At 48.0% G+C, this 14936-nt stretch overlaps 1 protein-coding gene across 1 annotated transcript in view; it reads left to right on the top strand.

Moving 5' to 3' along the window:
* Positions 1-2874, top strand: part of NUP98 (nucleoporin 98 and 96 precursor) — an 853605-nt gene extending 850731 nt beyond the window's left edge. Inside the window, 1 exon segment of the mRNA XM_078658655.1 lies at positions 784-2874. Coding sequence (XP_078514781.1) covers positions 784-1001 — 218 coding nt within the window. The 3' untranslated portion in view covers positions 1002-2874.
* The last annotated feature ends 12062 nt before the right edge of the window (positions 2875-14936 follow it).

Here is a 14936-nt window from a genome sequence, read left to right as displayed (position 1 = left end):
TAGGTCAAACTGACCTCTGCTCTCAGACACGATCTGTTGGGGCTGGGTGACACCTGTGATGTCACTGTAGGTCTCTGGATCATAGAACTGTGATAGCAGTTGCTTTTTTTTTATCACAGATGCCTCGATGAATGGCTAAGGCCAGGCTTCTTTGGAAGCTCACTGTAGGACTACTTTGCCATCAATTAAAGGCAATTCTGCATCCGATTTTTTAAATTCCGAGCAACTTAAAACTACCTGTAAACAGTTCAACCTTGAATCCACAAAAACCCCCATCGCCCCGAAGGCAAGGACAGCTTGTTGATGTATAATTTCAAAAAGCAAACAAGAAACCAAGTCCCATATGCTATGAATGGAGGCTCGGCACCTCTGCAAGTGGGCTGTAGACAAAGTTTCAATCTCCACAAAACACATGCCAGGAAAGGCAAACTATTTATTCAACAAGATCAGAGACTGTTGTACTGATATAAGTTGGTCAGTGAACACTTACACAGCATATTCTTAAAGTGTTTAGTCACTGTTTTTGATAAGTAACTTTTTCTTCCTTTCAGACCTGTTATGCAAATATTTGAGGTATTACTCTAATGTTTCAGTATTATTGGACTTTAGTTAAACGGAATGCCTGATTTCTGAGAGTTGTTTTCGGGCTGTTTAAAAATGGTATTCTGAAATGTTGACTAGTTTCTGTTCATTCATACTGACTTTGTTTCAGTAAGTGAGTTTCAGAAATAATTAGCTTTGTGTGCTGCAAAAGACAAGTGCTCAATCTTCTTTCTTTTCTAGAAATGGCCAAGCGTATCGCCAACATTCTCCGGGTGGTCTTGAGCCTACAGCACTCTCCTGAATCTACATCTGACCCTACCCCAGATCTCCAGAGAGTTCCACTACGCCTGCTTGGCCCCCACATTGGTCGGCTTCCTATGCCAGAGGACTATGCCTTGGAGGAATTGCGCAGTCTCACGCAGTCTTATTTACGAGAACTGACGGTTGGCAGTCAGTGACAAAAGATCAGCTTGCTTTGAAGTACTCTGCTTTTTACCATTTCTTAGTCTTTCATTTTGTGTTGCCCTTGATTAAGAGGTATATCATCCTCTCCTGGGCAAAGACGTCTGCCATTAGGATGTGTTCGTATTGTGTGCTGGGCTCCTGACCTAACAGACTTGGTTATGAAAGTGGAGATGGCTCCATTATTCACACACAGCCAACACACTTTGGCACAGTCAATAAAGCAACTTTTTTCATCAAAGTTCTTGAAGTCTGCGTGACATCAGAGACAATGATTGTATACAGTGCTCAACTTTTTTCTAAGCATTTTATTGACTGCTCTTGCATATTTATAACTCCTCTTCTACAGCACAAAGGCCACATGACGAGAAGAACACACAGCGGCAGGAGATGTGATTGGGAATTTCTCACCGGAGAGATGGGAGAACCAGCTTTAAACTGTTTTTACAAATCCTTGCATGAAGAGGGTGTGCAGTGCTTTGAAGTTTTTTTTTTTAAGATGGAATTTTGTGAAAGAAAACAGGATTTCACAGCCGGGTATTAAGGAAGAGTGTTTCACAAGAGTCATAGAATCCAATGTATTTACGTTTGTCCAAGCCAAATTTTGGAAGCAAGACAAGCCGCTAATAAAATGTTCCAAACTTCACAAAAAGGATGTGCAAGGGTATTTTACCTTTTTGTTCTTGGGGGCCCGTGTAATTACAAGGTAATTAAAACACTGATTCTCTGTTTGTGAAGTTGCTGCTTCTGGTGCTCTAGTGTAGGGAGACCATGCGTCCTCTGACTTGGCTTGCTCCGCATTCATTGTTAAGAAATGTTGTCAAAGCACCATAATATAAGCAGTAGAAGTAAATTAATTTCATCACCAGACTGTAGGCTCACCTTCCCCAGCCTCACCTCTTCAAACTAACAATCTGGTCTGTTAACTTTTAGATCCTGACTGTTAATATGGCCTGAATTTTTCTGATCACCTTCCAGCCTTGCATTTTCAGTAAATGAGTCTTATTGCCAGGGGCTGTTGGAGACCTGACCCCTTTCCCTTCGCTCCTTCTATACAACCTCCATCATTGCTGTTGTCTACACTTGCATGGAGGCATACATGATTGTGCATGCCCTGTCACTAAGTTTAGGGATCAGTGCATCTGTTCCAATAGAGGAGAGGGGGATATGCATGGGGGATGTCACTGGCTTGACTGCACGAGTTGACCCAGTAGGTCATTGCTGGTTAATGAAATATCTGAATAATAGTCAATGCTACTTCATAAGAGAGCAGGGCTTTTCAGCCAGTCTTAGACAATTTTTGATCTGAAAGGCCATTTAAACCCTCACCTTTGAGTTTATTTTAGTGAACAAGAATCTCTGCACTCTCCTGTCTGGTGTTCAGTTGACCACACCCTAACCGTTCAGTCTAAATCCATTTGTTGAAAAATGTGTATATTTTTTTAGGTATACAATATAATGCTCTTGTTGTATTTTTATGGTATGGAAATATTGTTTGTACACAAGCAAAATGTTAAATTTGTCTTGTTTGTGTGAACTTTCTTGTTAATGTTAGAAACTGATGTGTACATTGTTGTTGGAATTGCTATATTTTTGTCTTGAAGAGACTATCTTTAACCCTGTTGATCTATTCCTAGTGTCTGGGCAGTGTCTGCCTACGTCCAGAAACAATCACTGCTAATCTGTGTATGATGCACCTTGACCAAGTTGCTGGTATTGATTCATTAAGGGAGCATATGCATGAAGATTATGTAAAAAGGTTTTTATTAAAACAGCCAAATTATGACTAAATCCTAGATTTTGCCCCATCTGTTTTTGAGAAACCTGATATTTTTAAAGAAAAGCAAATAAAACATTTATAACATTGTCTCTTAATTGAATTGTGATTTCCTTTTAGATTGTATGCTCATTTAGATCCTCTGCTAATGTGAACATACAATTTTAGTACAATAGACTGCATGAAATAGCTTCCTGTGTGAAGAAAAACAGGAATCCTCAGTAAGATTAGTTACTGTGGTGCATAGTAACTAATCAAAGTCTTGTGGAGTTGGTGGGGTTCTTTGTCGCTATCTCTTGAACTACAGACTGTAACATATCTCATTAATACAAAGTGTCCTTGTGCATGTCCAACCAAAAAAAGTGATTAAGATTTAAGAATCCACACTTAAGCTAGATAGCCAGTGTAGCAACGTAACAATGAAAGTACCATTTTGAGTATTTATGAAAATGAAGGATTAATTCACAACTGACCCAGGTACTCAAGTGTTGCCACTTATTGTGGAGTTTAATTGCAGCTTATATGGAAGTCAAAGTATAACACCAGTTGCGCTTAGTGATGATGAGATGAAGCATTTTGTGTGCATATGATCTACTCCTTTTCAAGTGGGCTCCTCAGTGTTGTAGAAAAATGGAGGCTTATTACTTCAAAATATAGTCTGTGTGTGTATGTATATATAGATAGAGATATAGATATATAGATATAGATATAGATAGATACCTTCAAAGTGATCCTCTGCTCCGGGAGCGCTCTGCACAGGGACCGGATCCAGGTCCAAACATTAATTATTCACAAAAGATGCGGCACTCTTGGATGGTATTTCGCTTATTTTATTGATAAGCCTTTACCCCACCAACGCGTTTCAGCTTAGGCTTTTTTTAACGTGAAAAAAGCCTAGAGTGGCTGAAACGCTTTGGTGGGGTGAAGGCTTATCAATAAAATAAGCGAAATACCATCCAAGAGTGCCGCATCTTTTGTGAATAATATTATATATATATATATATATGAAACACACTCGTCTCCAAATAGCCAGCGTACCCGCAATCCTCTGGCGTCGTCGGCTGAAAAACGAAAGTTGACCCAGGCTAGGGTAAAAAGATATTTTTATTATATTTTCAGAATCGCCACCAGCATAACGTTTCGGCCTTCTCAGAGGCCTTGATCACATGACGTTAGGGGAGGGACACAGGTTTTTTTAAAGTGCAAGTGCTGAGTATACTGGAGCATGATTGGAAGGTTCAAAATACAAGGTGATAGACATAGTAAACAGCCTTCAAATGGATTACACGATCTAGTAGGTCTGCAGCAGAGAGCTGCTCAGACTATGTGGCTAGAGCTGGTCAGACTATGTGGCTATGACAGCGGAGCAACCGGGAGCCTCGGGGCGTGAGGGAGAAGTGCGGCGGCGGGTCGGCTGGTGGACCCTGGAAGGATCGCGCTATCAGCCCCGCCCCCCCGGGAAACGCTCGAAATGAAAAGACAATCACCCAGCATTGGAGTTTCATCATGTTTTTAACCAATCTTCTGGAATAGTGGATTTGCCTCAGCTACACTTGGGTATAGTGAGTCTGATTGGGACAGCCTCATTGGAGCCTGACTATCCTGAAGGTATTTACAAGCACATCATTTAATTTCTATCTTGAACATGCCGGCGCTACACTCTCTGCCCTAAAGATACAAAGCTGGCTGCTTACAACCTATTCACGCGTCATGGCGACCCTGTAGCTTGTCTCACTCTCCTTTACCTAAAATGGCGGGGGCCATATACCGAAGCCATAAATCGCCTGCACTGCCCACCAATTGACCGTGAAGCTGCATACCAACGTGGTCACAGGTCACCTTAACAGAGATAAGGCTTCCTCCTCGCCTCCTGAACAGTTTGAAACCTAATCTCTCCCCTCCCCTCCTAACAACACAGAGGATGGACTAACTCGACCTGCCCCGGAAAGGGAAACTAGCTCCCTAAGGCACAGCAACAATAGAGATAGGACTACTTCTGGCTCCCTATATGCCACTCTGGTGGCCATCTTTGAATAGTTCACCACTGGAGCGGCCATCTTAGACTAGTCATCCATACCTACTGCCCACACTCTACCATTGAGGCTTAATGCCCCGCAACCACACAAGCTCCCCACCTCTTCTACCCACGCCTCTTCCGCCATGGAACGCTTGGGCGAGCACACCTACAAAATCATATACCCACCTGAGCTCACCAAAAAAAACGCCAAACGCCACAAACATAATTTCCTGAAGGCCCACCCCGAACTACCGTGTGTGGACACCTACTTTTCATTGACCAATGGAGACACAAACAACGATATCATCTTTTACACTACACGGAGAGCACAATGGAGGAAAGCGTTCCTCTCCACTCTCGCTATTCACACCACCAATAAATCCGCTCATGGCCTAACTCTTTCTATCACACCATCCCTAGTCTTCCCAGGCAGAGCCACAATCACCATCTACAACAATGGGACCATTCTACTCCAAGCCACTGATAGGAACCTTGACCGACTAGACAACCTTTTCCCTACCTTCTTAGAACACATCACCAAACGGCGGACCTCCATTCCGCACACATCAAGCTACACAACTCCCCCCAACTCCAATTCTCAAAATATCCCGCCTTGCCCACTGCAACATCGGAATGACATACACCCCTCCCATCCCCCCAGTGTTATAGTTGGGACCACACCTGACGTTACCCCCCCCGCTCCCATCACCCACAGACGTAGTTCATTCCCCCTCGTACAACCAACTTACCCCCACCCACCCTTCCCCCCATCTCACACCTCATACGAATATCGCTGAATCCAACATCACCCGGAGTATATCTCCTCCCCCCTGTGGCAGATCTTCTTCCCTCTCAACGCCCCCCCCATTCTCACCCCCCACTCCCCCACACTCCCAACTAGCACCCCAGAACTTGCGTCCTCCCATACAATAACACCCCCCACCTCCCCCCCCATTACTCAGTCCCCGCTTCCTTCTTACCACCCCTATTATCTTCGACCTTCACTCATCCCTCAACTCACCGACACCACCCCCCACCGACGCCCCCACCATTACTTCCCACCCTCCCCCTACTTCACCTACACCCCTCACCTACAATTCATCGCACCCACCGAATACCACCCCACCCACTTTAACGGCAGAGTCCGCCACTAACGCTAGCATACCCCACCTCCCCGCCCCAAATTCGCCCTCTAACTCCCCTCTCAACGCCTCGCCCAGGGCCCACACCACGAACACTAACACCAAGACACCTCTCGACCTGATTCTATCCACCCTCCTACAACTCAAAGACGAGCTCCGCACCATCAAAGAGTTTCTTCACACACCCTCCAGACAACATCGACCCACAACGACCACAACCGTATCCAACAAACGACGCACTCTCCCCACAGTCCCGCGCACTCAACGCTCTCCACACTGGCCCTCTATCCCCGTCCGCAATAACACCCACCGTCCCCGGCGTGCCCTTAACTCCCTGTCGGACCACGACTTATGCACCCTCCTCCGCTCTTTTGGCCCAGGACCGGTAAAACACATAACCCCCACGCACCGCCCCATACCTACTATTCTCTCAAATCCCCTCAGGCACCCAACACTAAGCATCAGAAGTTCGGTCCCAAACAACCTCAGAAGAGTCCCCCTATCGCTAGAACACTCGACCTCCCTTCTCACCCCCAGACTCAAATGCATCCTTCTCAACTGCAGATCGGCCCAGAGACACTCCTCCGACATTGCAGATCTCGTCACATCAATGGATCTTGACCTAGCCATATTGACGGAAACATGGCTAACTGAAGCCTCCATGCCCATTATGGACATACTAGTTCCCCCCCAATTACCACATCATCAGACTCGACAGGACCGGCAAGACGGGCGGGGGAATCGCATGCATTTTCAGGAGCAATCTATCCGTCACCAAAGTCACCTCCCCCTCCCTCACCTCCTGTGAACTCTTCTGCCTCGATATCTCCAGTGAGGGCAAACCAGTATGTGCTCTACACCTCATCTATCACCCGCCGGGGGACAACCTCATCTTCTCTCAACAACTCATGGACACTATTACTTCCAACGCCGGTCGGCAGATCACTCAAATCTACCTGGGTGACTTTAATCTCCACTGGAACGACCAGAAAGACGCAGTGGTGAATAGTCTTAAATCTTTCCTTAATGCGCTTGACCTCACCCAAATATGTAACAGCTCAACACATGACAAAGGCTCGATACTCGATCTCATCATCGCCAAAGAGGACACTACCCAACTGGGGTCAATCCAACCCTGTGATTGGTCAGATCACCACGTCATCACCTTCTTTATCAATGAAAAAATCAAACCCTCCCCGGCTCAACCCACCAAATGCAAGATCTGGAAGAGGGACATGAAGAATCTCATCCCTAACTCCCTACCTCCCCACACCTACAAGCTCCTCCTTCCCCCTGCTGGCGTCTCTGATGTTCAAACACTGACCGACCTGTACCTCGACTCTATGACCTCTATAATCAACGAAGCCGCCCCACTGCAGCTAAAGAGAGTCTCCACCAAAAGCTCGAACCCTTGGTAGGACGGCAGACTCAACGAAGACAGGCGTGCTATGCGATCGGCAGAGCGCATTTGGAGAACTGACCCCTCATCACTACATCGCAAAAAGCTTAAGAACAAGAGAAATGCCTATTTTAGGAAAATCAAGCGTGCGAAATCTGACTTCTTTCGCCTCCAGCTTGACCAAGCGAAAAACCGACCAAGAAAATTGTTCGAACTAGTCAAAAGTCAAACAAAGCCGCGACCCTGCTGTTGCTGTTGTTGCTGTTGTATAGCTTTATTTCGAAATATTTCATTTCATAAAAGCGTTACAGTAAAAAACGAATGCAAGAATGAGAACAGTTATACAATTTGGCCATCAAAACTGACAGATCTCAAAAAGACATTATAAAATATACAACATTAGTAAATAACATCCATCTAAAAGCATTTATACAAACACATAATTATCATCTTTGAAGAAAAAAAAGAAAGAGGGACACAACAATAAACAGCGGGGCCGGTGGAGTGTGGATTGGTACCCTTACTGGAGGATCATTCTCCTCGCGGATCTTATCCTCCAAGCCCACCCCAAGAATTTTGCCAGGCCACAAGCAAGCAGTGGGTGAGGGTCTGATCTTAACAACTGTAAGGCCTCCAAGTGTGACCGGGTGCCCAGCCTCGAACAGAGCGGTTTCAACCATCTGCGGCGAGGAACAGCATAAGCTGGACATTCGAACATCAGATGGGGAATGGATTCATCCCTATTCGCACAAAAAGGGCAAGTTGCTATGGTTTGCCAAGGTGGTTTCCAATTAGCTGTCCTTGTGCCTAAAGGCAGAACCCCAACCCTGAATTTAAAATACAACGCCCTGTCTGCTGGGTTCAAGATCACATCAAGGTACGGTTCTCTGAAAGGACGGCATTTGGTAACCAAAAACTCCGCAGCAGATCTACACAAATTGGAGTGGTTCGCTCTCTCATTGTCCACCCACGACCAGAATATTTTCTTTAACAACTGTTTGGGTGGTGAAGATCTATTGGCCCAAGCGTCATCCAGGCCTAATTCGCAAAGAAGGCGCTTTACTTCCAGGAGCCAACCGATCCTACACCAACCCGGGGTTGAGAGAAGTTCGCTTAATGCATCCGCATAACTTGAAAGTTCGGGGACATTCCATATGCGGGCCCACAAAAGAAGAGGACGTAGCTTGGCCTGGTCAGCTATGGATCGTGTACCTGTATCAAGTAGTAAAGGGAGAGTGGGAGAGCTATGGGGGAGCCTCATTAGATCTTTGTGGAACTTGTTCTCAAGATAGAATAGTGTGTCAAACTTCTGGGTACCCCATAACTCAGCCCCATACAGTGCCGCACTCACAGCTTTTGCCTTATAGATATCTAATATCACCCCGATGGGTTTCAGGGATGAGGCGCGGTGTTCTTTTAGTAGGGCGCCCGTGACCCTCCTATGTGTCAAGATGATTTTTTGGTGGTGCGCCTTCCAACTCATGGAGTCACAGAGTCGGATTCCTAGGTAATCAAATTCCCTAACCCTTTCTAATGGTACTGAGTCCAGAGATGGTGGGTGGACTGTCTTCCTGGGGGGATTCAACACCAGGAACTTGGTTTTACTGATGTTGATAGCCAAGCCCCTGGCGTCACAAAAGCCCTGGAACCTCGTTAGCAGGGTTTGAAGGCCCATCGGGGATTTCGAAATCAACAGGGTATCGTCTGCAAACAGGAGTGTTGGTATCTTCCTGCCCGCCAGGGAGGGAGCATCTGCTGGTAGTTGGAGAAGGTGCTCCACCACTCCGTTTAGATATAATGAAAACAGAGTGGGGGCTAGCACACACCCCTGTCTACAGGAATGCGAGAGGTTTTTTGGCCCTGCATACCCCATCTGATTTGGGCGAAATTGCTTTCATGGAATTTGATGGTTAAAGCCAACAAATACGCGGGCATACCCATACCCTCAAGTACAGCCCACAATTGGTTGCGTGGGACTAGGTCAAAGGCAGTCCGCAAATTAATAAAAGCGAGATACAGACTGCCCTTGCCTAGTTTGACCACTTTCCAATAAAGCATTAGGAAGCGGAATGTCTGCTCAATCGTGCCAGTTCCGGATCTGAAACCGGCCTGAAAGTCAGACAAAACCTGCATTTCCTCAGCCCACTGTAGAATCCTCCCCAAAACTACCTTCCCTGCTACCTTCTGGGTGGAATCAAGCAGGCTTATAGGTCGGTAGTTAGCAGGGTCGTCCCTGCACCCTTTTTTAAAAATGGGGACGACTTCCGCACCCCTCCAAGAATCCGGGAAGCCATCGCCCTCCAAGGCCTCGTTCAGGAGTTTGGCGATAAATAAGCTCCACACCTCTACATTACTCCGAAGCAAGTCACCGGGGACTCCATCTGGGCCTGCCGCCTTATTGGGCACGATACACCTAATTGCTATTTCAACCTCCCTAGGTGAAAAAGTGGGGTCTAGGTGAGGGCTATTGTCTGGTACTATATGACTAGGACCCCTACTTGGACCCAAGGCCCCCAAAGAGTTGGAGTAAAGTTTTGAAAAATGGGCCAACCAGACATCCCCTGTGATGTTACATGTTAGCAGTGAATCGACAGGCCTGTCCCTGCCTCTAAGCAGAGCCCAGAAAGCCCTTGAATCCTTTCTGGAGCCAGCCTCCATTAGTTCGCTCCAGAAATTAGTTTCGTGCGTGTCCCTTGCCACAGCTTGGGTCTTTTTATATTTTTTCCTAGCTAATGAGATCAAAGCCGGGTCTTTCGTACTAACCGCCAGGATAAGATCACTTTTAGCCAGGCGGCAGGCGGGGGAGTACCATTGGTCTCGACCCCTAGACACAGTTCTCCGCTTGGCCCTGCCCATCCCCTGGGGAGCCAAGAACAGATTGCCAAGCGATGCAATGGTCTCCGTAAATGTCATAAGAATGGCAGTATCGGAATCCAGCGCACCCACGAGACACTTTGCTTCCATCATTATGGACTTTGCCTGAGCCATTCTTAATTCGTCAGAAACAACCTTAGCCCATTTCAAGCGCCTACCGCAATTAGATGGGACAACTTCATGGGATGATTTCCAAATGGGACGGGGTGATACTGAATCCCCTGTCTCCCACGGGAGGGCAAGTGATAGGACCAAGGGATTATGGTCACTATCCGTGGTTTGTTGGACATCCATATCAAGGAGATATTCCCACAGGTTGTAATTTAGCAATATATAATCAATTCTGGAGGTGTGGCCGACCCTATTAAATGTGTGCACACCCCTAGTGTCTGACTTGGAACGGCCATTTGTGGCTCTAAGGGCATGTTCCAAGCAGAGAGCGTTGATATCAATGGCATTCTGTGTCCATTTCTTGATGGGGTCAAGAGCAAGCAAAGGGATGCCTCACTTGACATCATCCTCCCATGTGTCCAAAATGTCATCACTGGCCAGTGGTTCGAAGCAGCAATTAAAATCCCCGGCCAAGACAATGAGCGAGTCATTGTTGCATCCAGTAAGCTCCTCTTCAACTCCAGTTGAGGACAGGGGGGAGGAGTTCCCCGCCCTGGCCCCCCTGAGGTACAGATTGAAAAGTTCTAGAGTCTTACCCCCCGGACATTGGATAGTGAGTCTCAAAAGATCTGGGGATTGGGTATTTATGTGTTTTACAATAAACCCCAGAGATATACTGACCCAGATAAGAAGGCCACCGGAAGGGCGGCCTTTACTGCCTTTGGGCCTGGAGGCTGGCACAGAGTACGTCGTGAAACCGACCCTGTGCAAAGGCTCCAAGCACCAGGTTTCTTGTAGGAGGCAGATCCCGAAAGGCTCCACAAAGAAATTCCAGTCTGGTTTATCGAAATTCCGGGCAAGCCCTGCCACATTCCAGCTTAGGATCTTAAGCTGGGAAATGTCTGCCGAGATTTCGCCAGGCTGGGGCGCAGAGGCTGGGGGAACAGCGTGAGTGCCACCAAGCCGGGAGGGCTGGAGAGGAGTTATAGATGGCGAGAAATCAAGGGCTATCATGCTTACGACTGAGGGGATACTGGTGGTGCAGTCAGGTGTGGAAAGGTGCACCAGGTCCTGTAAAGAGGAGACCTGGGTTAAAGGCTGGATCGAAGGGGCAGTACTAGACGCACCCAAGGTAGTCAACAAAGGGGAGTTCCCAGCTTCCAGTGGAAAGGCATTGTATTTAGTTAGTAGTACTGGTGCTGGAGGCGTTAGGAGTCAGTCGACATCCTCAAGGCTGCCAAACCTATTTGAAGTTGTGATACCAAGCCAACCTCTATTTGGAATATGCTCCTTAAAAGGGTACCCCCAACTGGGCTGTTGGGGGACCATAGACCAATTACCCCCCTGTGGGCATGCAGCACGAGGTGGATAGAAGAATGACAAAGGCCTCGGGGCAATGGAGGACCCCCCATCTTGACCCCCCCAGTAACAGATATGATTGGCCGTGAAAGCATCATCAAAGGTTACGACTATACAGTCACCGGGGGTCAATTTCCTTGTGGTTCCCACCCACGGAACTCTACGTACCATTGTGACTCTGCTCCTCCTACCATTGGGAATGGGTCTATAGGTATTGAGCCAATGCATAACCTTGTTATGTAGGGAATGCTGGTGTTCGTGATGGCCGTTCTCTATTTCCGGGACACCCGTCAAAACCACCACATAATCATTGGCTTCAGGAGGAAGATCAATATATCCTCCTCGGAAATTACTCCTGGTGCGAGGACCCCCAGAAGAACGAGTAGGAAATTTATTCTGAGAGGCCTGGGCAGGGCGGAAGCTAGAGCTAGCGGAATTCTGTGCTCTCGGGGCAGCCGGCTTGGTACGAATATGTGGTTGTATGGTTGGTGCATTTGAGGTATTAGCCCTAGGCTGAGGGGCCGGGTTTTCAGTAATAACTCTCCTAGTGCGAGGTTTAGAAATGGGCTGGGTAGGACAAGGCACAATAGGATTAGGCGGCAAGCCAGGGATAACTGTAGGAGGTGGGGTAGGAACCTGGAGAACCATGTTGTTATCTATCAGACCCTGGCGTTCAAGACCTCTCAGGCCAAGAGTGGCCAAGGCAATAATGCTTTTCTCCATCTCAAGGAGGTTGTTCTCTATTCGAGAGAGCCTTAAATCCAGGGGAGATAGAAGATTTTTTAAGGAGTCCCAAACCACTCCTATAAATTCACTCTCTCTCCCTTCTTGGTTATTCCAACCCGGGTCCATTCTCTCAGTTGTTAGAATGCTTCCAGATACCACAGGGGCTTCACCCACATTCTTATCGCCACAAAAAGCCAGTGGGGAAGAATAGGGCGTATCAGGGCTACCATCAGCTGATGTATTGCCAACCATAGGCAAGTTACCCCCCTGAGTTGTCGTCTTTTTCCGTGAGGGAGTTGCACTGGGGGAACGTTTTCTCTTATTTGGATTTACCGGAATACTATCTAGCCCACCGTATGAAGTGGAAGCAACAGAAATATCAAAGGAATGTGAAGTTGAAATGGAGGGAGCAGGAGGGCTGCCCGCAGTAATGGACAGGCCCTCAGGCAGAGCGAGTGAGCACAAAGGTGTGGGGGGGATGAACGAAGCTGGAATATCGTGAACATCAACCAACGTTAAAACTCCCTCAGGATTACGAGCACGATTAGGGGTAATAGCAGAAGCTATGTGTCCAAGGGAGGATTTCTTACGGGTAGCAAATTCGAGTGACAGCTTCCTAGCAGCTTCCAGATCGAGGGACACTCTAGTTTGCAGTTTGTTGATTTCTTGGTCTATGGCAATGTTTGTCCGTGTGATGAAATCGTCCATCGGCCCATTTTGGGCCAACCCTCCCTTGGCCGCCCTATTACGAGTTACACGGGTACACATGTGGACTAACAATAGCTAGCAACCGGGGCAACAAGAATGGGCAGACACAAATCCCAGGTTACGGGGAGAGGGCGAAAGAGGGGGGGCCCAGACCAGACCGCTCAGACCTCGAACGGCCTCAAACGGCCCGGTCTTTGCCCTGTCTTCGCCCGGGCTGCGTCCCGCGCTGCGGGAGAGCAAGCAGTATTTATAGTGTTTGCGAAAGGGCGTGGGGGCGGAGCTCCAGGGAGAGCGGACCGGAAGCTGACCACGGTCTCGCAGGGACACCTGGGTAAGGTAGTCCCTGCACGCTCGCAGCCCTGGGGTTCCCGAGTTCACCAGAAGTCACCCCCACCGAAGGCGGGCAGAGTCAGCACCAGCAGGAGATACCCCGCGGAGCGGGTGCGGCGAGCAGCACAGCAGGAAACAAACGGAGAGGTGAGCGCTGGTCCACAAGTGCGCTTGGCAACAAAACGATGTGTCCCAAAGGTCAGGAGCAAGCCCAGGTGATTTTAACTGCCTTCTGATGGGCGGGGGGCGGAGCTCCAGGGAGAGCGGACCGGAAGCTGACCACGGTCTCGCAGGGACACCTGGGTAAGGTAGTCCCTGCACGCTCGCAGCCCTGGGGTTCCCGAGTTCACCAGAAGTCACCCCCACCGAAGGCGGGCAGAGTCAGCACCAGCAGGAGATCCCTCGGCGAAGCGGCACCCGCGGAGCGGGTGCGGCGAGCAGCACAGCAGGAAACAAACGGAGAGGTGAGCGCTGGTCCACAAGTGCGCTTGGCAACAAAACGATGTGTCGCGACCCTTGCTATCAAACAACCCAACAAGCGATATCCCACACAGTGAAGACTTTTCCGCCTTCTTCAAGCTAAAGACAGACAACATAAGAAATGATCTCCTCAATGATGTAAGCCAACACCCTGTGCACATCAGAATGTCTAACGCTCAGCCAAAAAACAGCGCATCGTGGGCTTCCTTTGACATCTACTCTGAAGATGCAATACTCAGACTGCTCAGTACCCTGAAGCCCTCTAATCACCTCACAGACCCCCTGCCTGCTAACGCGGTTAAAGACTTCACCACCATGCTCCTCCCACTCTGGACTAAAATCATTAACAGCTCCCTTCAACAAGGTCTCATCCCTGACTCACTCAAGGTGGGGCAAGTCACGCCCATACTCAAGAAACCTACAGCTGACCCGTCTGACCTAAACAATTACCGCCCCATCACAAACATCCCCACCTTGGCCAAACTGCTGGAAAAATGTGTACAACTTCAACTAACAAAACACATTGACAAGTTTGATTTCCTCAACCCTCATCAATCAGGCTTCCGAGCGAAACACAGCACAGAAACGGCCATGACTCACATAATTGATGACCCCCTCCAAATCCTTGATCGCAATGATTCATGCCTCCTCATCCTCCTCGACCTTTCATCAGCTTTTGACACGGTCAAACACGAGAACCTCCTTGAGCTGCTAAACACTAGAATGGGTTTATCCGGGACTGTTCTCAAATGGTTCACCTCCTTCCTACATAACCGGTCTCAGAAGTTCAAGATCAACAATGTGTTGTCCTCGCCTGTGCCAGTAGACTTAGGCGTGCCACAAGGATCCTCCCTTTCACCCACACTGTTCAACCTCATCATGGAACCACTTGCCACCTTGCTCCAAGCATCCAATGTACACTTCCATATGTATGCCGATGACACTCAACTCTACCTAAAGGTACAATCCCCGGATGATATCAAACTCCTGAACTACACTCTTATAAAG

The sequence above is a fragment of the Lissotriton helveticus genome, chromosome 8 (assembly GCF_964261635.1).
Source record: "Lissotriton helveticus chromosome 8, aLisHel1.1, whole genome shotgun sequence".
NCBI lineage: Eukaryota > Metazoa > Chordata > Amphibia > Caudata > Salamandridae > Lissotriton > Lissotriton helveticus.
Note: the sequence above shows the minus strand (reverse complement) of the source record. Positions and strands in the feature narration are given on the sequence as shown.